Source organism: Gadus chalcogrammus, chromosome 23 (genome assembly GCF_026213295.1).
Source record: "Gadus chalcogrammus isolate NIFS_2021 chromosome 23, NIFS_Gcha_1.0, whole genome shotgun sequence".
NCBI classification, from domain to species: Eukaryota; Metazoa; Chordata; class Actinopteri; order Gadiformes; family Gadidae; genus Gadus; species Gadus chalcogrammus.
In genome coordinates, this window is record NC_079434.1 from 5,909,649 (window position 1) to 5,930,867 (window position 21,219).

Consider the following 21,219-nt stretch of genomic DNA (forward strand, 5'->3'; position numbering starts at 1 on the left):
GTGAGGTCAGCAACATCATGGTGAGAAGAAGAGAGAGAAAGAATATTTGAGAGATAATAAGCTAATCAATTAAACAAATTAGTATTATTAATAACATGAGGTGAGATAAATTATAGAATACTTACTAATATACAGTAATATAGCTGCCTTGCCTTAAGCTTAACTTCAACCTGAACTGTTAGTAAGATGAAGGGAGAAGAAGTGCAGGAGATGTTCTCTGTGTGTGAACCTGCTGCTGTCCTGCCGACGCCGTGCTCACTGTTCAGTATGATACGCGTTTCCTTCCCAGGAGAAGTACACACTGGTGAGTGTACTGAGCCACATCGGTGCCCGGGCTACATCAGGTGACACAAACACACACAAACACACACATACACTTTAGGAGTTTTGTGTATGTCGCTTGCAGTTACACTGTCCTGGGTAGATTGGTTATTGAATGATTGAGTTATTGATGATTGTATGATTGATGGTTGATAATTGATGATTGAATATTGATGATGATATGATTGGGCATGTCAGAAATGTATCTTTGAACCCGCCCCCAGGACATTACATCAGTGAGGGGGCCTATCCGGAAGAGGGCAACAACCTGGCTGACCAATGGCTGCGCTACAATGACCTGAAGGTGTCACGGACCACCGGCAGGGCCGTCTGTCGCCGGCGGCAACGCACAGCCTACCTGCTGTTCTACCAGCGACAGGTAGGAGGAAGAATTAAATCACATTCAAAAGGCAATCAGACAGATAATCTGGACTCCAGCAGGCCAGGTTTCAAATCAAAGCCTGGTAGGCTGGCCATTATATTCACTCAGTTAATTAAACTCCCTTTCTGAAAGCGTCATTGACCAGCACATCTGAGTTTCTCTTTGGTAGAATGTCTCTGTAACGAAACAGGACCCAAGGCGTGACTCGGCCCCTTCAGCCTCTGGTGTCCGGCCCAAGCTCTGAGCCGTCTCCCCCTCGGGAGTTCTACTGTAACGTGGAAGACTGCTGGGTCCCAGATTAGCTCCAGTGTAGATAATGATGGGGTGAATGAGTCTGCAGTATCCTACAATACATGGTGTTTCCTTTGTGTGTCCAGGTGTAGAACAGTCTGGGGTCTGGGTGGGGGTGGGGGAAGGGCCCTCTGGTCTTGGGTGGGTGTCAGGGATGTTGAGGAGCAGACCAACATCCCATCCCAGAGTCCCAGAGCCCCCCGAGACCACCATGAGCCCCCCCAGGAGCGATGGAGTCCCAGACTCTGTGGTCTCCTCCACCCAGGCAGCCCCAGCCCTCAGCTCCTGCTGCAGCAGATTCCCCTCGCCGAGGTGGGTCTCACTCAGCCTCACTGAACTTATATGTCTGTTTGAATACGTTAGTCCGTAGCGCTCCTCCTGACTCTAGCCTACTTTCAATAGTTTGCTTCATTGCAACGGGGAAAACTGGGGCAGAAGTTGGCCGGAGGAAAGAACCATTGGTGTGGTCAGCAGCTCAGGTGAGACTTTAAATAACTGATCATCACACACACAAGGCCCCGCTGCTGCTAGACCTACCATGCATGTTCACCTGGACACTCAGCTATTGATTCATGTATTCATCATGTTTATTCATACTGTTCATTTTATGCACATTTCATGTACAGTAATATTACTTTGATGTTCTATGACCTTTATCATTTACTTCTATTGTCAGTAGTATGATTATTTTCTGTTCTTAGCACAGCAATGTGATTGAAGATTATTTTGAACGTGTGTGTGTGTGTGTGTGTGTGTGTGTGTGTGTGTGTGTGTGTGTGTGTGTGTGTGTGTGTGTGTGTGTGTGTGGTGTGTGTGTGTGTGTGTGTGTGTGTGTGTGTGTGTGTGTGTGTGTGTGTGTGTGTTTTGACCCTACCAGTACAATCACCAGACCGACGGCCCCCCCCTCCGAGGTGGCCCAGGTACGCGCCCCACCGAGGCAGGGGAGCTCCAGGAGGGTAGAGCTGCTGCCCTGAGGTAGGTGCAGGCGTGTGTGTGTCTGTGTGTGTAGGACGCCCATGAGTTCCTGACCGCTGTGCTGGACCAGTTGAGGGGTCTGTCCCTCCTGCTAAAGCCAGCTGCTCTGGGCATGGTGGGAAGGACCTACTCCTGCCCCGTGGAGGCTCACCTGCTCTTCAACATGTTGAAAACCAGGACCTGCAAGGGGTAACTCAACTCCACCTCAACCCCCTGGCAGACGCACACACTGCCCTTTCTTGACAACGACTATACTTCTACAAGTTTAAAATAGCAATAGAAAAATTCAGAGAAGATGATGTGAACACAGAGGAACTACAAACTACTTGAACGACATTAAGCCGTCAATGGTTTTCCTTAGAAAGATATTGACCGCTGTGGGATGCTGCAGTCACTCTGGGCGGCTGATCCAGAGAAGAGCTGACATTGAACACTTCCTCCCTGTAGATCTTGTCCTCCCTGTAGGTCTTGGTCCTCCCTGTAGATCTTGGTCCTCCCTGTAGGTCCTCCCTGTAGGTCTTGTCCTCCCTGTAGGTCTTGGTCCTCCCTGTAGGTCTTGGTCCTCCCTGTAGGTCTTGGTCCTCCCTGTAGGTCTTGTCCTCCCTGTAGGTCTTGGTCCTCCCTGTAGGTCTTGGTCCTCCCTGTAGGTCCTGTCCTCCCTGTAGGTCTTGTCCTCCCTGTAGGTCTTGTCCTCCCTGTAGGTCTTGTCCTCCCTGTAGGTCTTGGTCCTCCCTGTAGGTCTTGTCCTCCCTGGAGGTCTTGGTCCTCCCTGTAGGTCTTGTCCTCCCTGGAGGTCTTGGTCCTCCCTGTAGGTCTTGGTCCTCCCTGTAGGTCCTCCCTGTAGGTCTTGTCCTCCCTGTAGGTCTTGTCCTCCCTGGAGGTCTTGGTCCTCCCTGTAGGTCTTGTCCTCCCTGTAGGTCTTGGTCCTCCCTGTAGGTCTTGGTCCTCCCTGTAGGTCTTGGTCCTCCCTGTAGGTCCTCCCTGTAGGTCTTGGTCCTCCCTGTAGTTCTTGGTCCTCCCTGTAGGTCTTGGTCCTCCCTGTAGGTCTTGGTCCTCCCTGTAGGTCTTGTCCTCCCTGTAGGTCCTCCCTGTAGGTAGGTCTTGTCCTCCCTGTAGGTCTTGTCCTCCCTGTAGGTCCTCCCTGTAGGTAGGTCTTGTCCTCCCTGTAGGTCTTGTCCTCCCTGTAGGTCTTGGTCCTCCCTGTAGGTCTTGTCCACTCTGTAGGTCTTGGTCCTCCCTGTAGGTCTTGGTCCTCCCTGTAGGTCTTGTCCTCCCTGTAGGTCTTGTCCTCCCTGTAGGTCTTGGTCCTCCCTGTAGGTCTTGTCCTCCCTGTAGGTCTTGGTCCTCCCTGTAGGTCTTGTCCTCCCTGTAGGTCTTGTCCTCCCTGTAGGTCTTGTCCTCCCTCTAGGTCTTGGTCCTCCCTGTAGGTCCTCCCTGTAGGTCTTGTCCTCCCTGTAGGTCTTGTCCTCCCTGTAGGTCTTGGTCCTCCCTGTAGGTCTTGGTCCTCCCTGTAGGTCTTGTCCTCCCTGTAGGTCTTGTCCTCCCTGTAGGTATTGTCCTCCCTCTAGGTCTTGGTCCTCCCTGTAGGTCCTCCCTGTAGGTCTTGTCCTCCCTGTAGGTCTTGTCCTCCCTGTAGGTCTTGGTCCTCCCTGTAGGTCTTGTCCTCCCTGTAGGTCTTGGTCCTCACCTTAGTGGTTAACGATATGGAGGCCTTGATGTAGGGAGGACGTCGGCCCCAGCAGCAGTGTATCCTGCTCTTGGCCAGCAGTCTTCATCAGTGTCTCCCGTATGTCCTCCTGTGTTAGATGTGAGGGCCAGTCCTCGTCCATGGAGGTCTTCACCAACCTGTCCCTGGACCTGGAGCCTGGAGGCTCGGTGAGCCAGGCCCTGGACAGATACCTCACGGTCAGTGACCCCACCCTAGGTCATGGACCCACCATGCTGTCGCTCATCCCCCCCCTCGGTGCTGCTGCGGGCGGATGGTTGCTCTGTGTGAGGGTCAAACCCAGGCGTGTGTTGTTGTGTTGGTTTGTAGGAGAGCTCTCTGAAGTACGCCTGCCAGTGCGGAGGAAATACATCTGGCACCCAGACCTGCTTCCTGACCCTACCTAAGTGAGTGATTCTACAAGCTAGAGAGATAATGATCTACAGTAGCTTTTATTTCCAGTGTTTGTTGTAACAGGAAGGGGGCACAGTTATAATTCCTGTTGCTCTACCTGCTCTTGCCTCGTCTCCTGCAGCGTTCTGGTCCTCCACCTGAAACGCTTCCGCTTCACCCTCACTGGGAGGATAGAGAAGGTGGAGGATGAAGTCCTCCTGTCCAGAAACCTGGGACTCAGCATTGGGACAGGTGCTGAAGCTTTGTCCCTGTCCTGTTCAGAAGATCCAATATCTTATCCACTTATATCTCTTGTGTCAGTATTATGTACACATGAAGAGAATAAGCAAGGCCAGACATAGACAAAGAGTATATGTTGATTGAATAACTGAAAGGATGAATAGGTGTAGCCTTTACTAACCCTTCAAATGATCTATTTCATACTACAGAGGCAGGGAGTGAGGTCAGCAACATCATGGTGAGAAGAAGAGAGAGAAAGAATATTTGAGAGATAATAAGCTAATCAATTAAACAAATTAGTATTATTAATAACATGAGGTGAGATAAATTATAGAATACTTACTAATATACAGTAATATAGCTGCCTTGCCTTAAGCTTTAGTTAGTAACTGTTAGTAAGATGAAGGGAGAAGAAGTGCAGGAGATGTTCTCTGTGTGTGAACCTGCTGCTGTCCTGCCGACGCCGTGCTCACTGTTCAGTATGATACGCGTTTCCTTCCCAGGAGAAGTACACACTGGTGAGTGTACTGAGCCACATCGGTGCCCGGGCTACATCAGGTGACACAAACACACACAAACACACACATACACTTTAGGAGTTTTGTGTATGTCGCTTGCAGTTACATTGTCCTGGGTAGATTGGTTATTGAATGATTGAGTTATTGATGATTGTATGATTGATGTTTGATTATTGATGATTGAATATTGATGATGATATGATTGGGCATGTCAGAAATGTATCTTTGAACCCGCCCCCAGGACATTACATCAGTGAGGGGGCCTATCCAGAAGAGGGCAACAACCTGGCTGACCAATGGCTGCGCTACAATGACCTGAAGGTGTCACGGACCACCGGCAGGGCCGTCTGTCGCCGGCGGCAACGCACAGCCTACCTGCTGTTCTACCAGCGACAGGTAGGAGGAAGAATTAAATCACATTCAAAAGGCAATCAGACAGATAATCTGGACTCCAGCAGGCCAGGTTTCAAATCAAAGCCTGGTAGGCTGGCCATTATATTCACTCAGTTAATTAAACTCCCTTTCTGAAAGCGTCATTGACCAGCACATCTGAGTTTCTCTTTGGTAGAATGTCTCTGTAACGAAACAGGACCCAAGGCGTGACTCGGCCCCTTCAGCCTCTGGTGTCCGGCCCAAGCTCTGAGCCTTCTCCCCCTCGGGAGTTCTGCTGTAACGTGGAAGACTGCTGGGTCCCAGATTAGCTCCACTGTAGATAATGATGGGGTGAATGAGTCTGCAGTGTTCTACAATACGTGGTGTTTCCTTTGTGTGTCCAGGTGTAGAACAGTCTGGGGTCTGGGTGGGGGTGGGGGAAGGGCCCTCTGGTCTTGGGTGGGTGTCAGGGATGTTGAGGAGCAGACCAACATCCCAGAGTCCCAGAGTCCCAGAGCCCCCCGAGACCACGCTGAGCCCACCCAGGAGCGATGGAGGCCCAGACTCAGTGGTCTCCTCCACCCAGGCAGCCCCAGCCCTCAGCTCCTGCTGCAGCAGATTCCCCTCGCCGAGGTCGGTCTCACTCAGCCTCACTGAACTTATATGTCTGTTTGAATACGTTAGTCCGTAACGCTCCTCCTGACTCTAGCCTACTTTAAATAGTTTGCTTCATTGCAACGGGGAAAACTGGGGCAGAAGTTGGCCGGAGGAAAGAACCATTGGTGTGGTCAGCAGCTCAGGTGAGACTTTAAATAACTGATCATTCACACACACAAGGCCCCGCTGCTGCTAGACCTACCATGCATGTTCACCTGGACACTCACCTATTGATTCATGTATTCATCATGTTTATATTGTTCATTTTATGCACATTTCATGTACAGTAATATTACTTTGATATTTTATGACCTTTATCATTTATTTCTATTGTCATTAGTATGATTATTATTTTCTGTTCTTAGCACAGTAATGTGATTGAAGATTATTTTGAACGTGTGTGTGTGTGTGTGTGTGTGTGTGTGTGTGTGTGTGTGTGTGTGTGTGTGTGTGTGTGTGTGTGTGTGTGTGTGTGTGTGTGTGTGTGTGTGTGTGTGTGTGACCCTACTAGTGAAGTCACTAGACCGACGGCCCCCCCCTCCGAGGTGGCCCAGGTCGGCCCAGCCACGGGCCAGGGCTCCAGGCCGGCGCGCCCCACCGAGGCAGGGCAGCTCCAGGAGGATAGAGCTGCTGCCCTGAGGTAGGTACAGGAGGAGAGGACCCCAGGTGACCCCTGGTGACCTCTGGTGACCCCTGGTGACCTCTGGTGACCTCCGGTCTAATCGTAGATCTCCACATGGATACCGTTCTCCAAAATGAAACTAGTGTTGTTAAATGACATCTGAATGTAATGAACTTTGAAAAGCCTAGGCTCTTGATCTGCTATAAGGTACCACATTGGGAGGGCGGTACAGTGTTCTAGTGGTGAGGATGTTGGACTCCCAGCAGGCAGGGTTTGAATCCCAATGTCCACAGTACCTTTAAGCATCCTTGGGCAAGCTGCCCTAAACCGTACTTGCTTATTAATGTATCCAGGAAACCTCCCCGTAAACCTCATTGGATTAAAGCGCCCCTAATAAAGTGACTAAACAGTAACTATATGTATCTATGTTTGACCCATAGGGAGGCCCGGACCCCTTGGTTGGACAGTCAGTGTGACGGGGTGCAGGCCAGACCCTCCGTAGACGGGGCCCTCGTCCGGGGGCCGTCATCCCAGTCTGGTGGCCTCCTCACCAGGCAGACCGCCCCCCCTCGCCTCACAGAGCAGCAGCTGGGCTTCCTGGGGTGAGTGCTGGATGACGGGCTCATACACACCAACCCTCAGTAGACACACCAGTAGCATCCGCACCAGGGAGGTCATTCAGTAAACAGACCGGCAGCAGGTACAACTGCACTACCGCTGATATCCACTAGATGGTGGTTGTGGCTCCATATTGATAAATTATCCATATGAATGCGTGTTAGAGTTACACTTTAAAAGAAGAAACATGACACTGAAAGATAAGGTGAAGATTTATCTTCATCTAATGAATGTTCAAATGTGGTCTTATTACAAAAATACTAATACTTTAATATGAATACCAAAGCAACGATAGACAAAGTACTTCCTTCCTGGCTCCTGGTGGCTAGTACAGTAGTGAGGTGAAGCCTTGCTACCTGTTGTTGTGTGTGTGTGTTCTCAGGCTCCCCAACCTGGCACAGAGCTGCTATTTAAACTCCACCCTGCAGAGTCTCCTGACCGTGAGGGTCTTCAGTCAGGAGATGGAGCAGACGCAGTGGGCTTGGAGCTTAGCCCCCTCTGCACAGCTGCTCAGGTACACACACTGGCAAACACACAAACACACGCGCGCACACACGCACACGCACACGCACGCACACACACACGCCACACACACACGCCACACACACACGCCACACACACACACACACACACACACACACACACACACACACACACACACACACACACACACACACACACACACACACCACACACACACACACACGCCACACACACACACACGCCACACACACACACACACACACACACACACACACACACACACACACACACACACACACACACACACACACACACACACACACACACACACACACACACACACACACACACAGGCACATAGGCACACGCACACACACACTTACTTACGTACTTTCTTCCCCCCAGGGAGTTTGTGGCCATCGGGACATCACGTTGCTCCGACAACAACGGCCACAAGATGGCAGTGCTGAGTTCGTTTAAGAAGAGGGTTTCGCTGCAGTCCCCAGAGTTCCAGGACGGTGGACAAAAAGTGAGTCCCCCCACCCTCTCCATATATACCAAACAACTTCTTTATTATTTGTGTGGTTTGGTTCAACATGTGTGTGTGTAATTTGTGTATGTGTATGCCTGCGTGTTTGTGTTTTTGTGTGTGTAGGACGCCCATGAGTTCCTGACCGCTGTGCTGGACCAGTTGAGGGGTCTGTCCCTCCTGCTAAAGCCAGCCGCTCTGGACATGCTGGGAAGGACCTACTCCTGCCCCGTGGAGGCTCACCTGCTCTTCAACATGTTGAGAACCAGGACCTGCAAGGGGTAAGACAATGGAGAGGGCTCTCCGTGGCTGCAGAGAGAGCACTTTATGCAGTATCATAAACAAGGCTTTACTTTTACTCTGGGATTCTTGAATCAGCCAAAACAGCTTTGGGCCAGCCTGATCTGCAGAGCGACATTAGATCGCTTGCAGATTTGGCTGAAAATGTAATAACTGAGCCGATAATGTAATAATATATAAATATGGCAGCCCCCCATTCAATATTATCATATATATATCATGAAGCACCAATGATCATTGGTGCTTCATTCACCAATGATCATGACCTGAATGTTTGTCTGATGCATATGCTCTAGATGCTGCTACTAAACTAATTTAATCCACATATGCACAGCCATGCGGTTCTTCATAAAGAATAAATCAGTAAATTCCATAAAGAAAATTTCACCAAACTGTCCGTTATTGTCTAGTTTTGTGTAGTAGTTTGTGTAGGCATAGTGGATGGCATAGTCATGTAAACACACCATTACCACTAGCCCTATGTACTCAGTTATAACATTATTGGCTCAGGTATTAGATTTTCTTTTTTATATAAGGCCAACAACCAAATAACCAGCCAATAAAGTAATAAGTTATTACACTATTGGCAAAAAGTTATCACGTGACTGGCTCAACACCTTTATTACATTATTAGCAAGTTATTACATTATTGGCTTTATTACATTTAAATTATTATGTTATTGACCGTTATTACGTAATTGGTTTCTATAGTCCTCCCTGTAGGTCTTGGTCCTCCCTGTAGGTTTTGTCCTCCCTGTAGGTCTTGGTCCTCCCTGTAGGTCTTGGTCCTCCCTGTAGGTCTTGGTCCTCCCTGTAGGTTTTGTCCTCCCTGTAGGTCTTGGTCCTCCCTGTAGGTCTTGGTCCTCCCTGTAGGTTTTGTCCTCCCTGTAGGTCTTGGTCCTCCCTGTAGGTCTTGTCCTCCCTGTAGGTCTTGGTCCTCACCTTAGTGGTTAACGATATGGAGGCCTTGATGTAGGGAGGACGTCGGCCCCAGCAGCAGTGTATCCTGCTCTTGGCCAGCAGTCTTCATCAGTGTCTCCCGTATGTTCTCCTGTGTTAGATGTGAGGGCCAGTCCTCGTCCATGGAGGTCTTCACCAACCTGTCCCTGGACCTGGAGCCTGGAGGCTCGGTGAGCCAGGCCCTGGACAGATACCTCACGGTCAGTGACCCCACTCTAGGTCATGGACCCACCATGCTGTCGCTCATCCCCCCCCTCGGTGCTGCTGCGGGCGGATGGTTGCTCTGTGTGAGGGTCAAACCCAGGCGTGTGTTGTTGTGTTGGTTTGTAGGAGAGCTCTCTGAAGTACGCCTGCCAGTGCGGAGGAAATACATCTGGCACCCAGACCTGCTTCCTGACCCTACCTAAGTGAGGGATTGTACAAGCTAGAGAGATAATGATCTACAGTAGCTTTTATTTCCAGTGTTTGTTGTAACAGAAGTGGGCACAGTTATAATTCCTGTTGCTCTACCGGCTCTTGCCTCGTCTCCTGCAGCGTTCTGGTCCTCCACCTGAAACGCTTCCGCTTCACCCTCACTGGGAGGATAGAGAAGGTGGAGGATGAAGTCCTCCTGTCCAGAAACCTGGGACTCAGCATTGGGACAGGTGCTGAAGCTTTGTCCCTGTCCCGTTCAGAAGATCCAATATCTTATCCACTTATATCTCTTGTGTCAGTATTATGTACACATGAAGAGAATAAGCAAGGCCAGACATAGACAAAGAGTATATGTTGATTGAATAACTGAAAGGATGAATAGGTGTAGCCTTTACTAACCCTTCAAATGATCTATTTCATACTACAGAGGCAGGGAGTGAGGTCAGCAACATCATGGTGAGAAGAAGAGAGAGAAAGAATATTTGAGAGATAATAAGCTAATCAATTAAACAAATTAGTATTATTAATAACATGAGGTGAGATAAATTATAGAATACTTACTAATATACAGTAATACAGCTGCCTTGCCTTAAGCTTAACTTCAACCTGAACTGTTAGTAAGATGAAGGGAGAAGAAGTGCAGGAGATGTTCTCTGTGTGTGAACCTGTTGCTGTCCTGCCGACGCCGTGCTCACTGTTCAGTATGATACGCGTTTCCTTCCCAGGAGAAGTACACACTGGTGAGTGTACTGAGCCACATCGGTGCCCGGGCTACATCAGGTGACACAAACACACACAAACACACGCATACACTTTAGGGGTTTTGTGTATGTCGCTTGCAGTTACATTGTCCTGGGTAGATTGGTTATTGAACGATTGACTTATTGATTATTGATGATCGATCATGAGGATGATATGATTGGGCATGTCAGAAATTGATCTTTGAACCCGCCCCCAGGACATTACATCAGTGAGGGGGCCTATCCGGAAGAGGGCAACAACCTGGCTGACCAATGGCTGCGCTACAATGACCTGAAGGTGTCACGGACCACCGGCAGGGCCGTCTGTCGCCGGCGGCAACGCACAGCCTACCTGCTGTTCTACCAGCGACAGGTAGGAGGAAGAATTAAATCACATTCAAAAGGCAATCAGACAGATAATCTGGACTCCAGCAGGCCAGGTTTCAAATCAAAGCCTGGTAGGCTGGCCATTATATTCACTCAGTTAATTAAACTCCCTTTCTGAAAGCGTCATTGACCAGCACATCTGAGTTTCTCTTTGGTAGAATGTCTCTGTAACGAAACAGGACCCAAGGCGTGACTCGGCCCCTTCAGCCTCTGGTGTCCGGCCCAAGCTCTGAGCCGTCTCCCCCTCGGGAGTTCTGCTGTAACGTGGAAGACTGCTGGGTCCCAGATTAGCTCCAGTGTAGATAATGATGGGGTGAATGAGTCTGCAGTATCCTACAATACGTGGTGTTTCCTTTGTGTGTCCAGGTGTAGAACAGTCTGGGGTCTGGGTGGGGGTGGGGGAAGGGCCCTCTGGTCTTGGGTGGGTGTCAGGGATGTTGAGGAGCAGACCAACATCCCATCCCAGAGTCCCAGAGCCCCCCGAGACCACCATGAGCCCCCCCAGGAGCGATGGAGTCCCAGACTCTGTGGTCTCCTCCACCCAGGCAGCCCCAGCCCTCAGCTCCTGCTGCAGCAGATTCCCCTCGCCGAGGTGGGTCTCACTCAGCCTCACTGAACTTATATGTCTGTTTGAATACGTTAGTCCGTAGCGCTCCTCCTGACTCTAGCCTACTTTCAATAGTTTGCTTCATTGCAACGGGGAAAACTGGGGCAGAAGTTGGCCGGAGGAAAGAACCATTGGTGTGGTCAGCAGCTCAGGTGAGACTTTAAATAACTGATCATCACACACACAAGGCCCCGCTGCTGCTAGACCTACCATGCATGTTCACCTGGACACTCAGCTATTGATTCATGTATTCATCATGTTTATTCATACTGGTCATTTTATGCACATTTCATGTACAGTAATATTACTTTGATGTTCTATGACCTTTATCATTTACTTCTATTTTCAGTAGTATGATTATTTTCTGTTCTTAGCACAGCAATGTGATTGAAGATTATTTTGAACGTGTGTGTGTGTGTGTGTGTGTGTGTGTGTGTGTGTGTGTGTGTGTGTGTGTGTGTGTGTGTGTGTGTGTGTGTGTGTGTGTGTGTGTGTGTGTGTGTGTGTGTGTGTGTTTTGACCCTACCAGTACAATCACCAGACCGACGGCCCCCCCCTCCGAGGTGGCCCAGGTACGCGCCCCACCGAGGCAGGGGAGCTCCAGGAGGGTAGAGCTGCTGCCCTGAGGTAGGTGCAGGCGTGTGTGTGTCTGTGTGTGTAGGACGCCCATGAGTTCCTGACCGCTGTGCTGGACCAGTTGAGGGGTCTGTCCCTCCTGCTAAAGCCAGCTGCTCTGGGCATGGTGGGAAGGACCTACTCCTGCCCCGTGGAGGCTCACCTGCTCTTCAACATGTTGAAAACCAGGACCTGCAAGGGGTAACTCAACTCCACCTCAACCCCCTGGCAGACGCACACACTGCCCTTTCTTGACAACGACTATACTTCTACAAGTTTAAAATAGCAATAGAAAAATTCAGAGAAGATGATGTGAACACAGAGGAACTACAAACTACTTGAACGACATTAAGCCGTCAATGGTTTTCCTTAGAAAGATATTGACCGCTGTGGGATGCTGCAGTCACTCTGGGCGGCTGATCCAGAGAAGAGCTGACATTGAACACTTCCTCCCTGTAGATCTTGTCCTCCCTGTAGGTCTTGGTCCTCCCTGTAGATCTTGGTCCTCCCTGTAGGTCCTCCCTGTAGGTCTTGTCCTCCCTGTAGGTCTTGTCCTCCCTGTAGGTCTTGGTCCTCCCTGTAGGCTATGCCCTCCCTGTAGGTCTTGGTCCTCCCTGTAGGTCTTGTCCTCCCTGTAGGTCTTGTCCTCCCTGTAGGTCTTGTCCTCCCTGTAGGTCTTGTCCTCCCTGTAGGTCTTGGTCCTCCCTGTAGGTCTTGTCCTCCCTGGAGGTCTTGGTCCTCCCTGTAGGTCTTGTCCTCCCTGGAGGTCTTGGTCCTCCCTGTAGGTCTTGGTCCTCCCTGTAGGTCCTCCCTGTAGGTCTTGTCCTCCCTGTAGGTCTTGTCCTCCCTGGAGGTCTTGGTCCTCCCTGTAGGTCTTGTCCTCCCTGTAGGTCTTGGTCCTCCCTGTAGGTCTTGGTCCTCCCTGTAGGTCTTGGTCCTCCCTGTAGGTCTTGGTCCTCCCTGTAGGTCCTCCCTGTAGGTCTTGGTGCTCCCTGTAGTTCTTGGTCCTCCCTGTAGGTCTTGGTCCTCCCTGTAGGTCTTGGTCCTCCCTGTAGGTCTTGTCCTCCCTGTAGGTCCTCCCTGTAGGTAGGTCTTGTCCTCCCTGTAGGTCTTGTCCTCCCTGTAGGTCCTCCCTGTAGGTAGGTCTTGTCCTCCCTGTAGGTAGGTCTTGTCCTCCCTGTAGGTCTTGTCCTCCCTGTAGGTCTTGGTCCTCCCTGTAGGTCTTGGTCCTCCCTGTAGGTCTTGTCCTCCCTGTAGGTCTTGGTACTCCCTGTAGGTCTTGTCCTCTCTGTAGGTCTTGGTCCTCCCTGTAGGTCTTGGTCCTCCCTGTAGGTCTTGTCCTCCCTGTAGGTCTTGTCCTCCCTGTAGGTCTTGGTCCTCCCTGTAGGTCTTGTCCTCCCTGTAGGTCTTGTCCTCCCTGTAGGTCTTGTCCTCCCTCTAGGTCTTGGTCCTCCCTGTAGGTCCTCCCTGTAGGTCTTGTCCTCCCTGTAGGTCTTGTCCTCCCTGTAGGTCTTGGTCCTCCCTGTAGGTCTTGGTCCTCCCTGTAGGTCTTGTCCTCCCTGTAGGTCTTGGTCCTCACCTTAGTGGTTAACGATATGGAGGCCTTGATGTAGGGAGGACGTCGGCCCCAGCAGCAGTGTATCCTGCTCTTGGCCAGCAGTCTTCATCAGTGTCTCCCGTATGTCCTCCTGTGTTAGATGTGAGGGCCAGTCCTCGTCCATGGAGGTCTTCACCAACCTGTCCCTGGACCTGGAGCCTGGAGGCTCGGTGAGCCAGGCCCTGGACAGATACCTCACGGTCAGTGACCCCACCCTAGGTCATGGACCCACCATGCTGTCGCTCATCCCCCCCCTCGGTGCTGCTGCGGGCGGATGGTTGCTCTGTGTGAGGGTCAAACCCAGGCGTGTGTTGTTGTGTTGGTTTGTAGGAGAGCTCTCTGAAGTACGCCTGCCAGTGCGGAGGAAATACATCTGGCACCCAGACCTGCTTCCTGACCCTACCTAAGTGAGTGATTCTACAAGCTAGAGAGATAATGATCTACAGTAGCTTTTATTTCCAGTGTTTGTTGTAACAGGAAGGGGGCACAGTTATAATTCCTGTTGCTCTACCTGCTCTTGCCTCGTCTCCTGCAGCGTTCTGGTCCTCCACCTGAAACGCTTCCGCTTCACCCTCACTGGGAGGATAGAGAAGGTGGAGGATGAAGTCCTCCTGTCCAGAAACCTGGGACTCAGCATTGGGACAGGTGCTGAAGCTTTGTCCCTGTCCTGTTCAGAAGATCCAATATCTTATCCACTTATATCTCTTGTGTCAGTATTATGTACACATGAAGAGAATAAGCAAGGCCAGACATAGACAAAGAGTATATGTTGATTGAATAACTGAAAGGATGAATAGGTGTAGCCTTTACTAACCCTTCAAATTATCTATTTCATACTACAGAGGCAGGGAGTGAGGTCAGCAACATCATGGTGAGAAGAAGAGAGAGAAAGAATATTTGAGAGATAATAAGCTAATCAATTAAACAAATTAGTATTATTAATAACATGAGGTGAGATAAATTATAGAATACTTACTAATATACAGTAATATAGCTGCCTTGCCTTAAGCTTAACTTCAACCTGAACTGTTAGTAAGATGAAGGGAGAAGAAGTGCAGGAGATGTTCTCTGTGTGTGAACCTGCTGCTGTCCTGCCGACGCCGTGCTCACTGTTCAGTATGATACGCGTTTCCTTCCCAGGAGAAGTACACACTGGTGAGTGTACTGAGCCACATCGGTGCCCGGGCTACATCAGGTGACACAAACACACACAAACACACACATACACTTTAGGAGTTTTGTGTATGTCGCTTGCAGTTACATTGTCCTGGGTAGATTGGTTATTGAATGATTGAGTTATTGATGATTGTATGATTGATGTTTGATTATTGATGATTGAATATTGATGATGATATGATTGGGCATGTCAGAAATGTATCTTTGAACCCGCCCCCAGGACATTACATCAGTGAGGGGGCCTATCCGGAAGAGGGCAACAACCTGGCTGACCAATGGCTGCGCTACAATGACCTGAAGGTGTCACGGACCACCGGCAGGGCCGTCTGTCGCCGGCGGCAACGCACAGCCTACCTGCTGTTCTACCAGCGACAGGTAGGAGGAAGAATTAAATCACATTCAAAAGGCAATCAGACAGATAATCTGGACTCCAGCAGGCCAGGTTTCAAATCAAAGCCTGGTAGGCTGGCCATTATATTCACTCAGTTAATTAAAATCCCTTTCTGAAAGCGTCATTGACCAGCACATCTGAGTTTCTCTTTGGTAGAATGTCTCTGTAACGAAACAGGACCCAAGGCGTGACTCGGCCCCTTCAGCCTCTGGTGTCCGGCCCAAGCTCTGAGCCGTCTCCCCCTCGGGAGTTCTACTGTAACGTTGAAGACTGCTGGGTCCCAGATTAGCTCCACTGTAGATAATGATGGGGTGAATGAGTCTGCAGTGTTCTACAATACGTGGTGTTTCCTTTGTGTGTCCAGGTGTAGAACAGTCTGGGGTCTGGGTGGGGGTGGGGGAAGGGCCCTCTGGTCTTGGGTGGGTGTCAGGGATGTTGAGGAGCAGACCAACATCCCAGAGTCCCAGAGTCCCAGAGCCCCCCGAGACCACGCTGAGCCCACCCAGGAGCGATGGAGGCCCAGACTCAGTGGTCTCCTCCACCCAGGCAGCCCCAGCCCTCAGCTCCTGCTGCAGCAGATTCCCCTCGCCGAGGTGGGTCTCACTCAGCCTCACTGAACTTATATGTCTGTTTGAATACGTTAGTCCGTAGCGCTCCTCCTGACTCTAGCCTACTTTAAATAGTTTGCTTCATTGCAACGGGGAAAACTGGGGCAGAAGTTGGCCGGAGGAAAGAACCATTGGTGTGGTCAGCAGCTCAGGTGAGACTTTAAATAACTGATCATTCACACACACAAGGCCCCGCTGCTGCTAGACCTACCATGCATGTTCACCTGGACACTCACCTATTGATTCATGTATTCATCATGTTTATATTGTTAATTTTATGCACATTTCATGTACAGTAATATTACTTTGATATTTTATGACCTTTATCATTTACTTCTATTGTCATTAGTATGATTATTATTTTCTGTTCTTAGCACAGTAATGTGATTGAAGATTATTTTGAGTGTGTGTGTGTGTGTGTGTGTGTGTGTGACCCTACTAGTGAAGTCACTAGACCGACGGCCCCCCCCTCCGAGGTGGCCCAGGTCGGCCCAGCCACGGGCCAGGGCTCCAGGCCGGCGCGCCCCACCGAGGCAGGGCAGCTCCAGGAGGATAGAGCTGCTGCCCTGAGGTAGGTACAGGAGGAGAGGACCCCAGGTGACCCCTGGTGACCTCTGGTGACCCCTGGTGACCTCTGGTGACCTCCGGTCTAATCGTAGATCTCCACATGGATACCGTTTTCCAAAATGAAACTAGTGTTGTTAAATGACATCTGAATGTAATGAACTTTGAAAAGCCTCTTGATCTGCTATAAGGTACCACATTGGGAGGGCGGTACAGTGTTCTAGTGGTGAGGATGTTGGACTCCCAGCAGGCAGGGTTTGAACCCCAATGTCCACAGTACCTTTAAGCATCCTTGGGCAAGCTGCCCTAAACCGTACTTGCTTATTAATGTATCCAGGAAACCTCCCCGTAAACTGCATTGGATTAAAGCGCCCCTAATAAAGTGACTAAACAGTAACTATATGTATCTATGTTTGACCCATAGGGAGGCCCGGACCCCTTGGTTGGACAGTCAGTGTGACGGGGTGCAGGCCGGACCCTCCGTAGACGGGGCCCTCGTCCGGGGGCCGTTATCCCAGTCTGGTGGCCTCCTCACCAGGCAGACCGCCCCCCCTCGCCTCACAGAGCAGCAGCTGGGCTTCCTGGGGTGAGTGCTGGATGACGGGCTCATACACACCAACCCTCAGTAGACACACCAGTAGCATCCACACCAGGGAGGTCATTCAGTAAACAGACCGGCAGCAGGTACAACTGCACTACCGCTGATATCCACTAGATGGTGGTTGTGGCTCCATATTGATATATTATCCATATGAATGCATGTTAGAGTTAACCTATAAAATACAAACCATAATCATGATAATTGTGCAGTAATCGTTCAGATGTGGTCTTATTTAAAATAAATAAATAATAATAATACCTTGATATGAATACCAATGCATCGATAGACAAAGTACTTCCTTCCTGGCTCCTGGTGGCTAGTGCTGTAGTGAGGTGAAGCCTTGCTACCTGTTGTTGTGTGTGTGTGTGTTCTCAGGCTCCCCAACCTGGCACAGAGCTGCTATTTAAACTCCACCCTGCAGAGTCTCCTGACCCTGAGGGTCTTCAGTCAGGAGATGGAGCAGACGCAGTGGGCTTGGAGCTTAGCCCCCTCTGCACAGCTGCTCAGGTACACACACTGGCAAACACACAAACACACGCGCGCGCACACACACACGCACACGCACGCACACACACACGCCACACGCACACGCCACACACACACACGTCACATACACACACACACACACACACACACACACACACGCCACACACACACACACACACACACACACACACACACACACACACACACACACACACACACACTGTACACACACATTAGCACACACACACACTGTACACACACATTAGCACACACACACACTGTACACACACATTAGCACACACACACACACACACACACACACACATTAGCCCACATACACACACACACATTAGCCCACATACACACACACACACACACACACTTACTTACGTACTTTCTTCCCCCCAGGGAGTTTGTGGCCATCGGGACATCACGTTGCTCCGACAACAACGGCCACAAGATGGCAGTGCTGAGTTCGTTTAAGAAGAGGGTTTCGCTGCAGTCCCCAGAGTTCCAGGACGGTGGACAAAAAGTGAGTCCCCCCACCCTCTCCATATATACCAAACAACTTCTTTATTATTTGTGTGGTTTGGTTCAACATGTGTGTGTGTATGTGTATGCCTGCGTGTTTGTGTTTTTGTGTGTGTAGGACGCCCATGAGTTCCTGACCGCTGTGCTGGACCAGTTGAGGGGTCTGTCCCTCCTGCTAAAGCCAGCCGCTCTGGGCATGGTGGGAAGGACCTACTCCTGCCCCGTGGAGGCTCACCTGCTCTTCAACATGTTGAGAACCAGGACCTGCAAGGGGTAAGACAATGGAGAGGGCTCTCCGTGGCTGCAGAGAGAGCACTTTATGAAGTATCATAAACAAGGCTTTACTTTTACTCTGGGATTCTTGAATCAGCCAAAACAGCTTTGGGCCAGCCTGATCTGCAGAGCGACATTAGATCGCTTGCAGATTTGGCTGAAAATGTAATAACTGAGCCGATAATGTAATAATATATAAATATGGCTGCAGCCCCCCATTCAATATTATCATATATCATATTCATACTGCTTCATTCACCAATGATCATAACCTGAATGTTTGTCTGATGCATATGCTCTAGTCTAGATGCTGCTACTAAACTAATTTAATGCACAAGTTCATCCACACATGCACAGCCATGCGGTTCTTCATAAAAAATAGATCAGTAAATTCCATAAAGACAATTTCACCAAACTGTCCGTTTTTGTGTAGTTTTGTGTAGTAGTTTGTGTAGGCATAGTGGATGGCATAGTCATGTAAACACACCATTACCACTAGCCCTATGTACTCAGTTATTACATTATTGGCTCAGGTATTAAATTTTCAAAGGATTTTTTTTATATAAGGCCAACAACCAAATAACCAGCCAATAACGTAATAAATTATTACACTATTGGCAAAAAGTTATCACGTGATTGGCTCAACACCTTTATGACATTATTAGCAAGTTATTACATTATTGGCTTTATTACATTTAAATTATTATGTTATTGACCGTTATTACGTAATTGGTTTCTATAGTCCTCCCTGTAGGTCTTGGTCCTCCCTGTAGGTTTTGTCCTCCCTGTAGGTCTTGGTCCTCCCTGGAGGTCTTGGTCCTCCCTGTAGGTCTTGTCCTCCCTGTAGGTCTTGGTCCTCCCTGGAGGTCTTGGTCCTCCCTGTAGGTCTTGTCCTCCCTGTAGGTCTTGTCCTCCCTGTAGGTCTTGTCCTCCCTGTAGGTCTTGGTCCTCCCTGTAGGTCTTGTCCTCCCTGTAGGTCTTGGTCCTCCCTGTAGGTCTTGTCCTCCCTGTAGGTCTTGGTCCTCCCTGTAGGTCTTGTCCTCCCTGTAGGTCTTGGTCCTCCCTGTTGGTCTTGGTCCTCCCTGTAGGTCTTGGTCCTCCCTGTAGGTCTTGTCCTCCCTGTAGGTCTTGTCCTCCCTGTAGGTCTTGGTCCTCCCTGTAGGTCTTGTCCTCCCTGTAGGTCTTGGTCCTCCCTGTAGGTCTTGGTCCTCCCTGTAGGTCTTGTCCTCCCTGTAGATCTTGGTCCTCCCTGTAGGTCCTCCCTGTAGGTCTTGTCCTCCCTGTAGGTCTTGGTCCTCCCTGTAGGTCCTCCCTGTAGGTCCTCCCTGTAGGTCTTGTCCTCCCTGTAGGTCTTGTCTTCCCTGTAGGTCTTGGTCCTCCCTGTAGGTCTGGTCCTCCCTGTAGGTCTTGTCCTCCCTGTAGGTCTTGTCCTCCCTGTAGGTCTTGGTCCTCCCCTTAGTGGTTAACGATATGGAGGCCTTGATGTAGGGAGGACGTCGGCCCCAGCAGCAGTGTATCCTGCTCTTGACCAGCAGTCTTCATCAGTGTCTCCCGTATGTTCTCCTGTGTTAGATGTGAGGGCCAGTCCCCCCCACCATGGAGGTCTTCACCAACCTGTCCCTGGACCTGGAGCCTGGAGGCTCGGTGAGCCAGGCCCTGGACAGATACCTCACGGTCAGTGACCCCACCCTAGGTCATGGACCCACCATGCTGTCGCTCATCCCCCCCATCACTGAACTGATCTGTCACTTTTAATATGATAGTCCGTAGCGGTCCTCCTGACTATAGGCTATATCAAATTCATATATATGATGATGTATTTCCTATGTCATGCATAACTGAAATCTCTTTTCCTCACTATTAATGTTAGGTACCGCATTACCGGCAACAGCGAAAACAGGAGCAGAAGCTGGCCCGAGGAAAGTACCATTGGTTTGGTCAACAGCTCAGGTGATACATTAAAAAGCGGATTATTTGCACAAACAAGGCCCATCCCCACTTTGGATATAACTTCCCATGCATGTTTGTGTCAGTGTGTGTCTGTGACACAACACCCCTGTGTTTTGTCTCTACCAGTACAATCACTAGATCGACGACCACCCCCTCCGAGGTTGGCCCGGTCGGCCCAGCCACGCGCCCCACCGAGGCATGGCAGCTCCAGGAGGACAGAGCTGCTGCCCTGGGGTGGGTGGAGAGGGCCTCTGGTGACCTCTGGTGACCTCTGGTGACCTCTGGTCTCAAGGTAGATCTCCACAGTGTGACCATTCTCTAAAAAGAAACTTGGGCCAATTCCTGGCTCCTGGTGGCTAGTGCTGTAGTGAGGTGAAGCCTTGCTACCTGTTGTTGTGTGTGTGTGTTCTCAGGCTCCCCAACCTGGCACAGAGCTGCTATTTAAACTCCACCCTGCAGAGTCTCCTGACCGTGAGGGTCTTCAGTCAGGAGATGGAGCAGACGCAGTGGGCTAATTGACAGCTTACTCCTAAACAAAACTTTCTTTCTCCCAGGGAAAAGAAAAATCACAATTGAGTCTGAATTGGAAGGACTTTTACTGCTTGAAACTAATTACATTTAATGTATGTGTACGGTATTCTATCCAAATAGACCTGTACAAGGTTCAAAGTAAAATGTTTATTTGACATTACTTGTATCACAAGACGGTTGATCCAACAACATTAATGTTAGTTATACAAGCATGCTGTGTGTCTAGGTTAACTACACCTAAACTTTTTGCAGTATATTCTACATATCTCAAACGGAGCATTCCCAGGTGTTGAATACGGCTTTCAAAAAGTCTTTATTTTTTCCACATTTCTCAGACAGCAAAAATGTTTTAAACCCACGCAAGTAAAATGACCACAGCCGA

The 21,219-nt window shown here is 49.9% G+C and overlaps 3 protein-coding genes across 5 annotated transcripts; all 3 read left to right on the forward strand.

Annotated features, from left to right (window-relative positions):
- Window positions 1–1,151: 1,151 nt before the first annotated feature.
- Window positions 1,152–5,618, forward strand: LOC130377513 (ubiquitin carboxyl-terminal hydrolase 37-like). 2 transcript variants are annotated; one of them, XM_056584670.1, is made up of 9 exons: window positions 1,152–1,306; window positions 1,397–1,473; window positions 1,872–1,969; window positions 3,775–3,874; window positions 4,005–4,081; window positions 4,210–4,319; window positions 4,811–4,865; window positions 5,067–5,221; window positions 5,602–5,618. In XM_056584670.1, the coding sequence occupies exons 1-8, from the start codon at window positions 1,225–1,227 to the stop codon at window positions 5,080–5,082; spliced, it is 615 nt and encodes a 204-aa protein (XP_056440645.1). In that variant the 5' UTR covers window positions 1,152–1,224; the 3' UTR covers window positions 5,083–5,221; window positions 5,602–5,618. The 2 variants fall into 2 exon arrangements, with proteins under 2 accessions (XP_056440645.1, XP_056440646.1); XM_056584671.1 differs by lacking the exons at window positions 1,152–1,306; window positions 1,397–1,473 and having other exon boundaries at window positions 1,885–2,158.
- LOC130377626 (ubiquitin carboxyl-terminal hydrolase 37-like) lies at window positions 5,395–11,296 on the forward strand. The gene is made up of 14 exons (XM_056584782.1): window positions 5,395–5,402; window positions 5,602–5,830; window positions 5,921–5,997; window positions 6,366–6,494; window positions 6,917–7,078; window positions 7,477–7,608; window positions 7,983–8,106; window positions 8,233–8,387; window positions 9,467–9,566; window positions 9,697–9,773; window positions 9,901–10,010; window positions 10,506–10,560; window positions 10,739–10,893; window positions 11,274–11,296. Exons 1-13 carry the CDS (start codon window positions 5,395–5,397, stop codon window positions 10,752–10,754), a joined length of 1,374 nt encoding a protein of 457 aa, XP_056440757.1. The 3' UTR covers window positions 10,755–10,893; window positions 11,274–11,296.
- Window positions 11,297–11,344: 48 nt separating this feature from the next.
- LOC130377512 (ubiquitin carboxyl-terminal hydrolase 37-like) lies at window positions 11,345–15,674 on the forward strand. Of its 2 annotated transcripts, XM_056584667.1 has the most exons (9): window positions 11,345–11,499; window positions 11,590–11,666; window positions 12,044–12,141; window positions 13,827–13,926; window positions 14,057–14,133; window positions 14,262–14,371; window positions 14,867–14,921; window positions 15,123–15,277; window positions 15,658–15,674. In XM_056584667.1, the coding sequence occupies exons 1-8, from the start codon at window positions 11,418–11,420 to the stop codon at window positions 15,136–15,138; spliced, it is 615 nt and encodes a 204-aa protein (XP_056440642.1). In that variant the 5' UTR covers window positions 11,345–11,417; the 3' UTR covers window positions 15,139–15,277; window positions 15,658–15,674. The 2 variants fall into 2 exon arrangements, with proteins under 2 accessions (XP_056440642.1, XP_056440643.1); XM_056584668.1 differs by lacking the exons at window positions 11,345–11,499; window positions 11,590–11,666 and having other exon boundaries at window positions 12,057–12,330.
- Window positions 15,675–21,219: the final 5,545 nt, after the last annotated feature.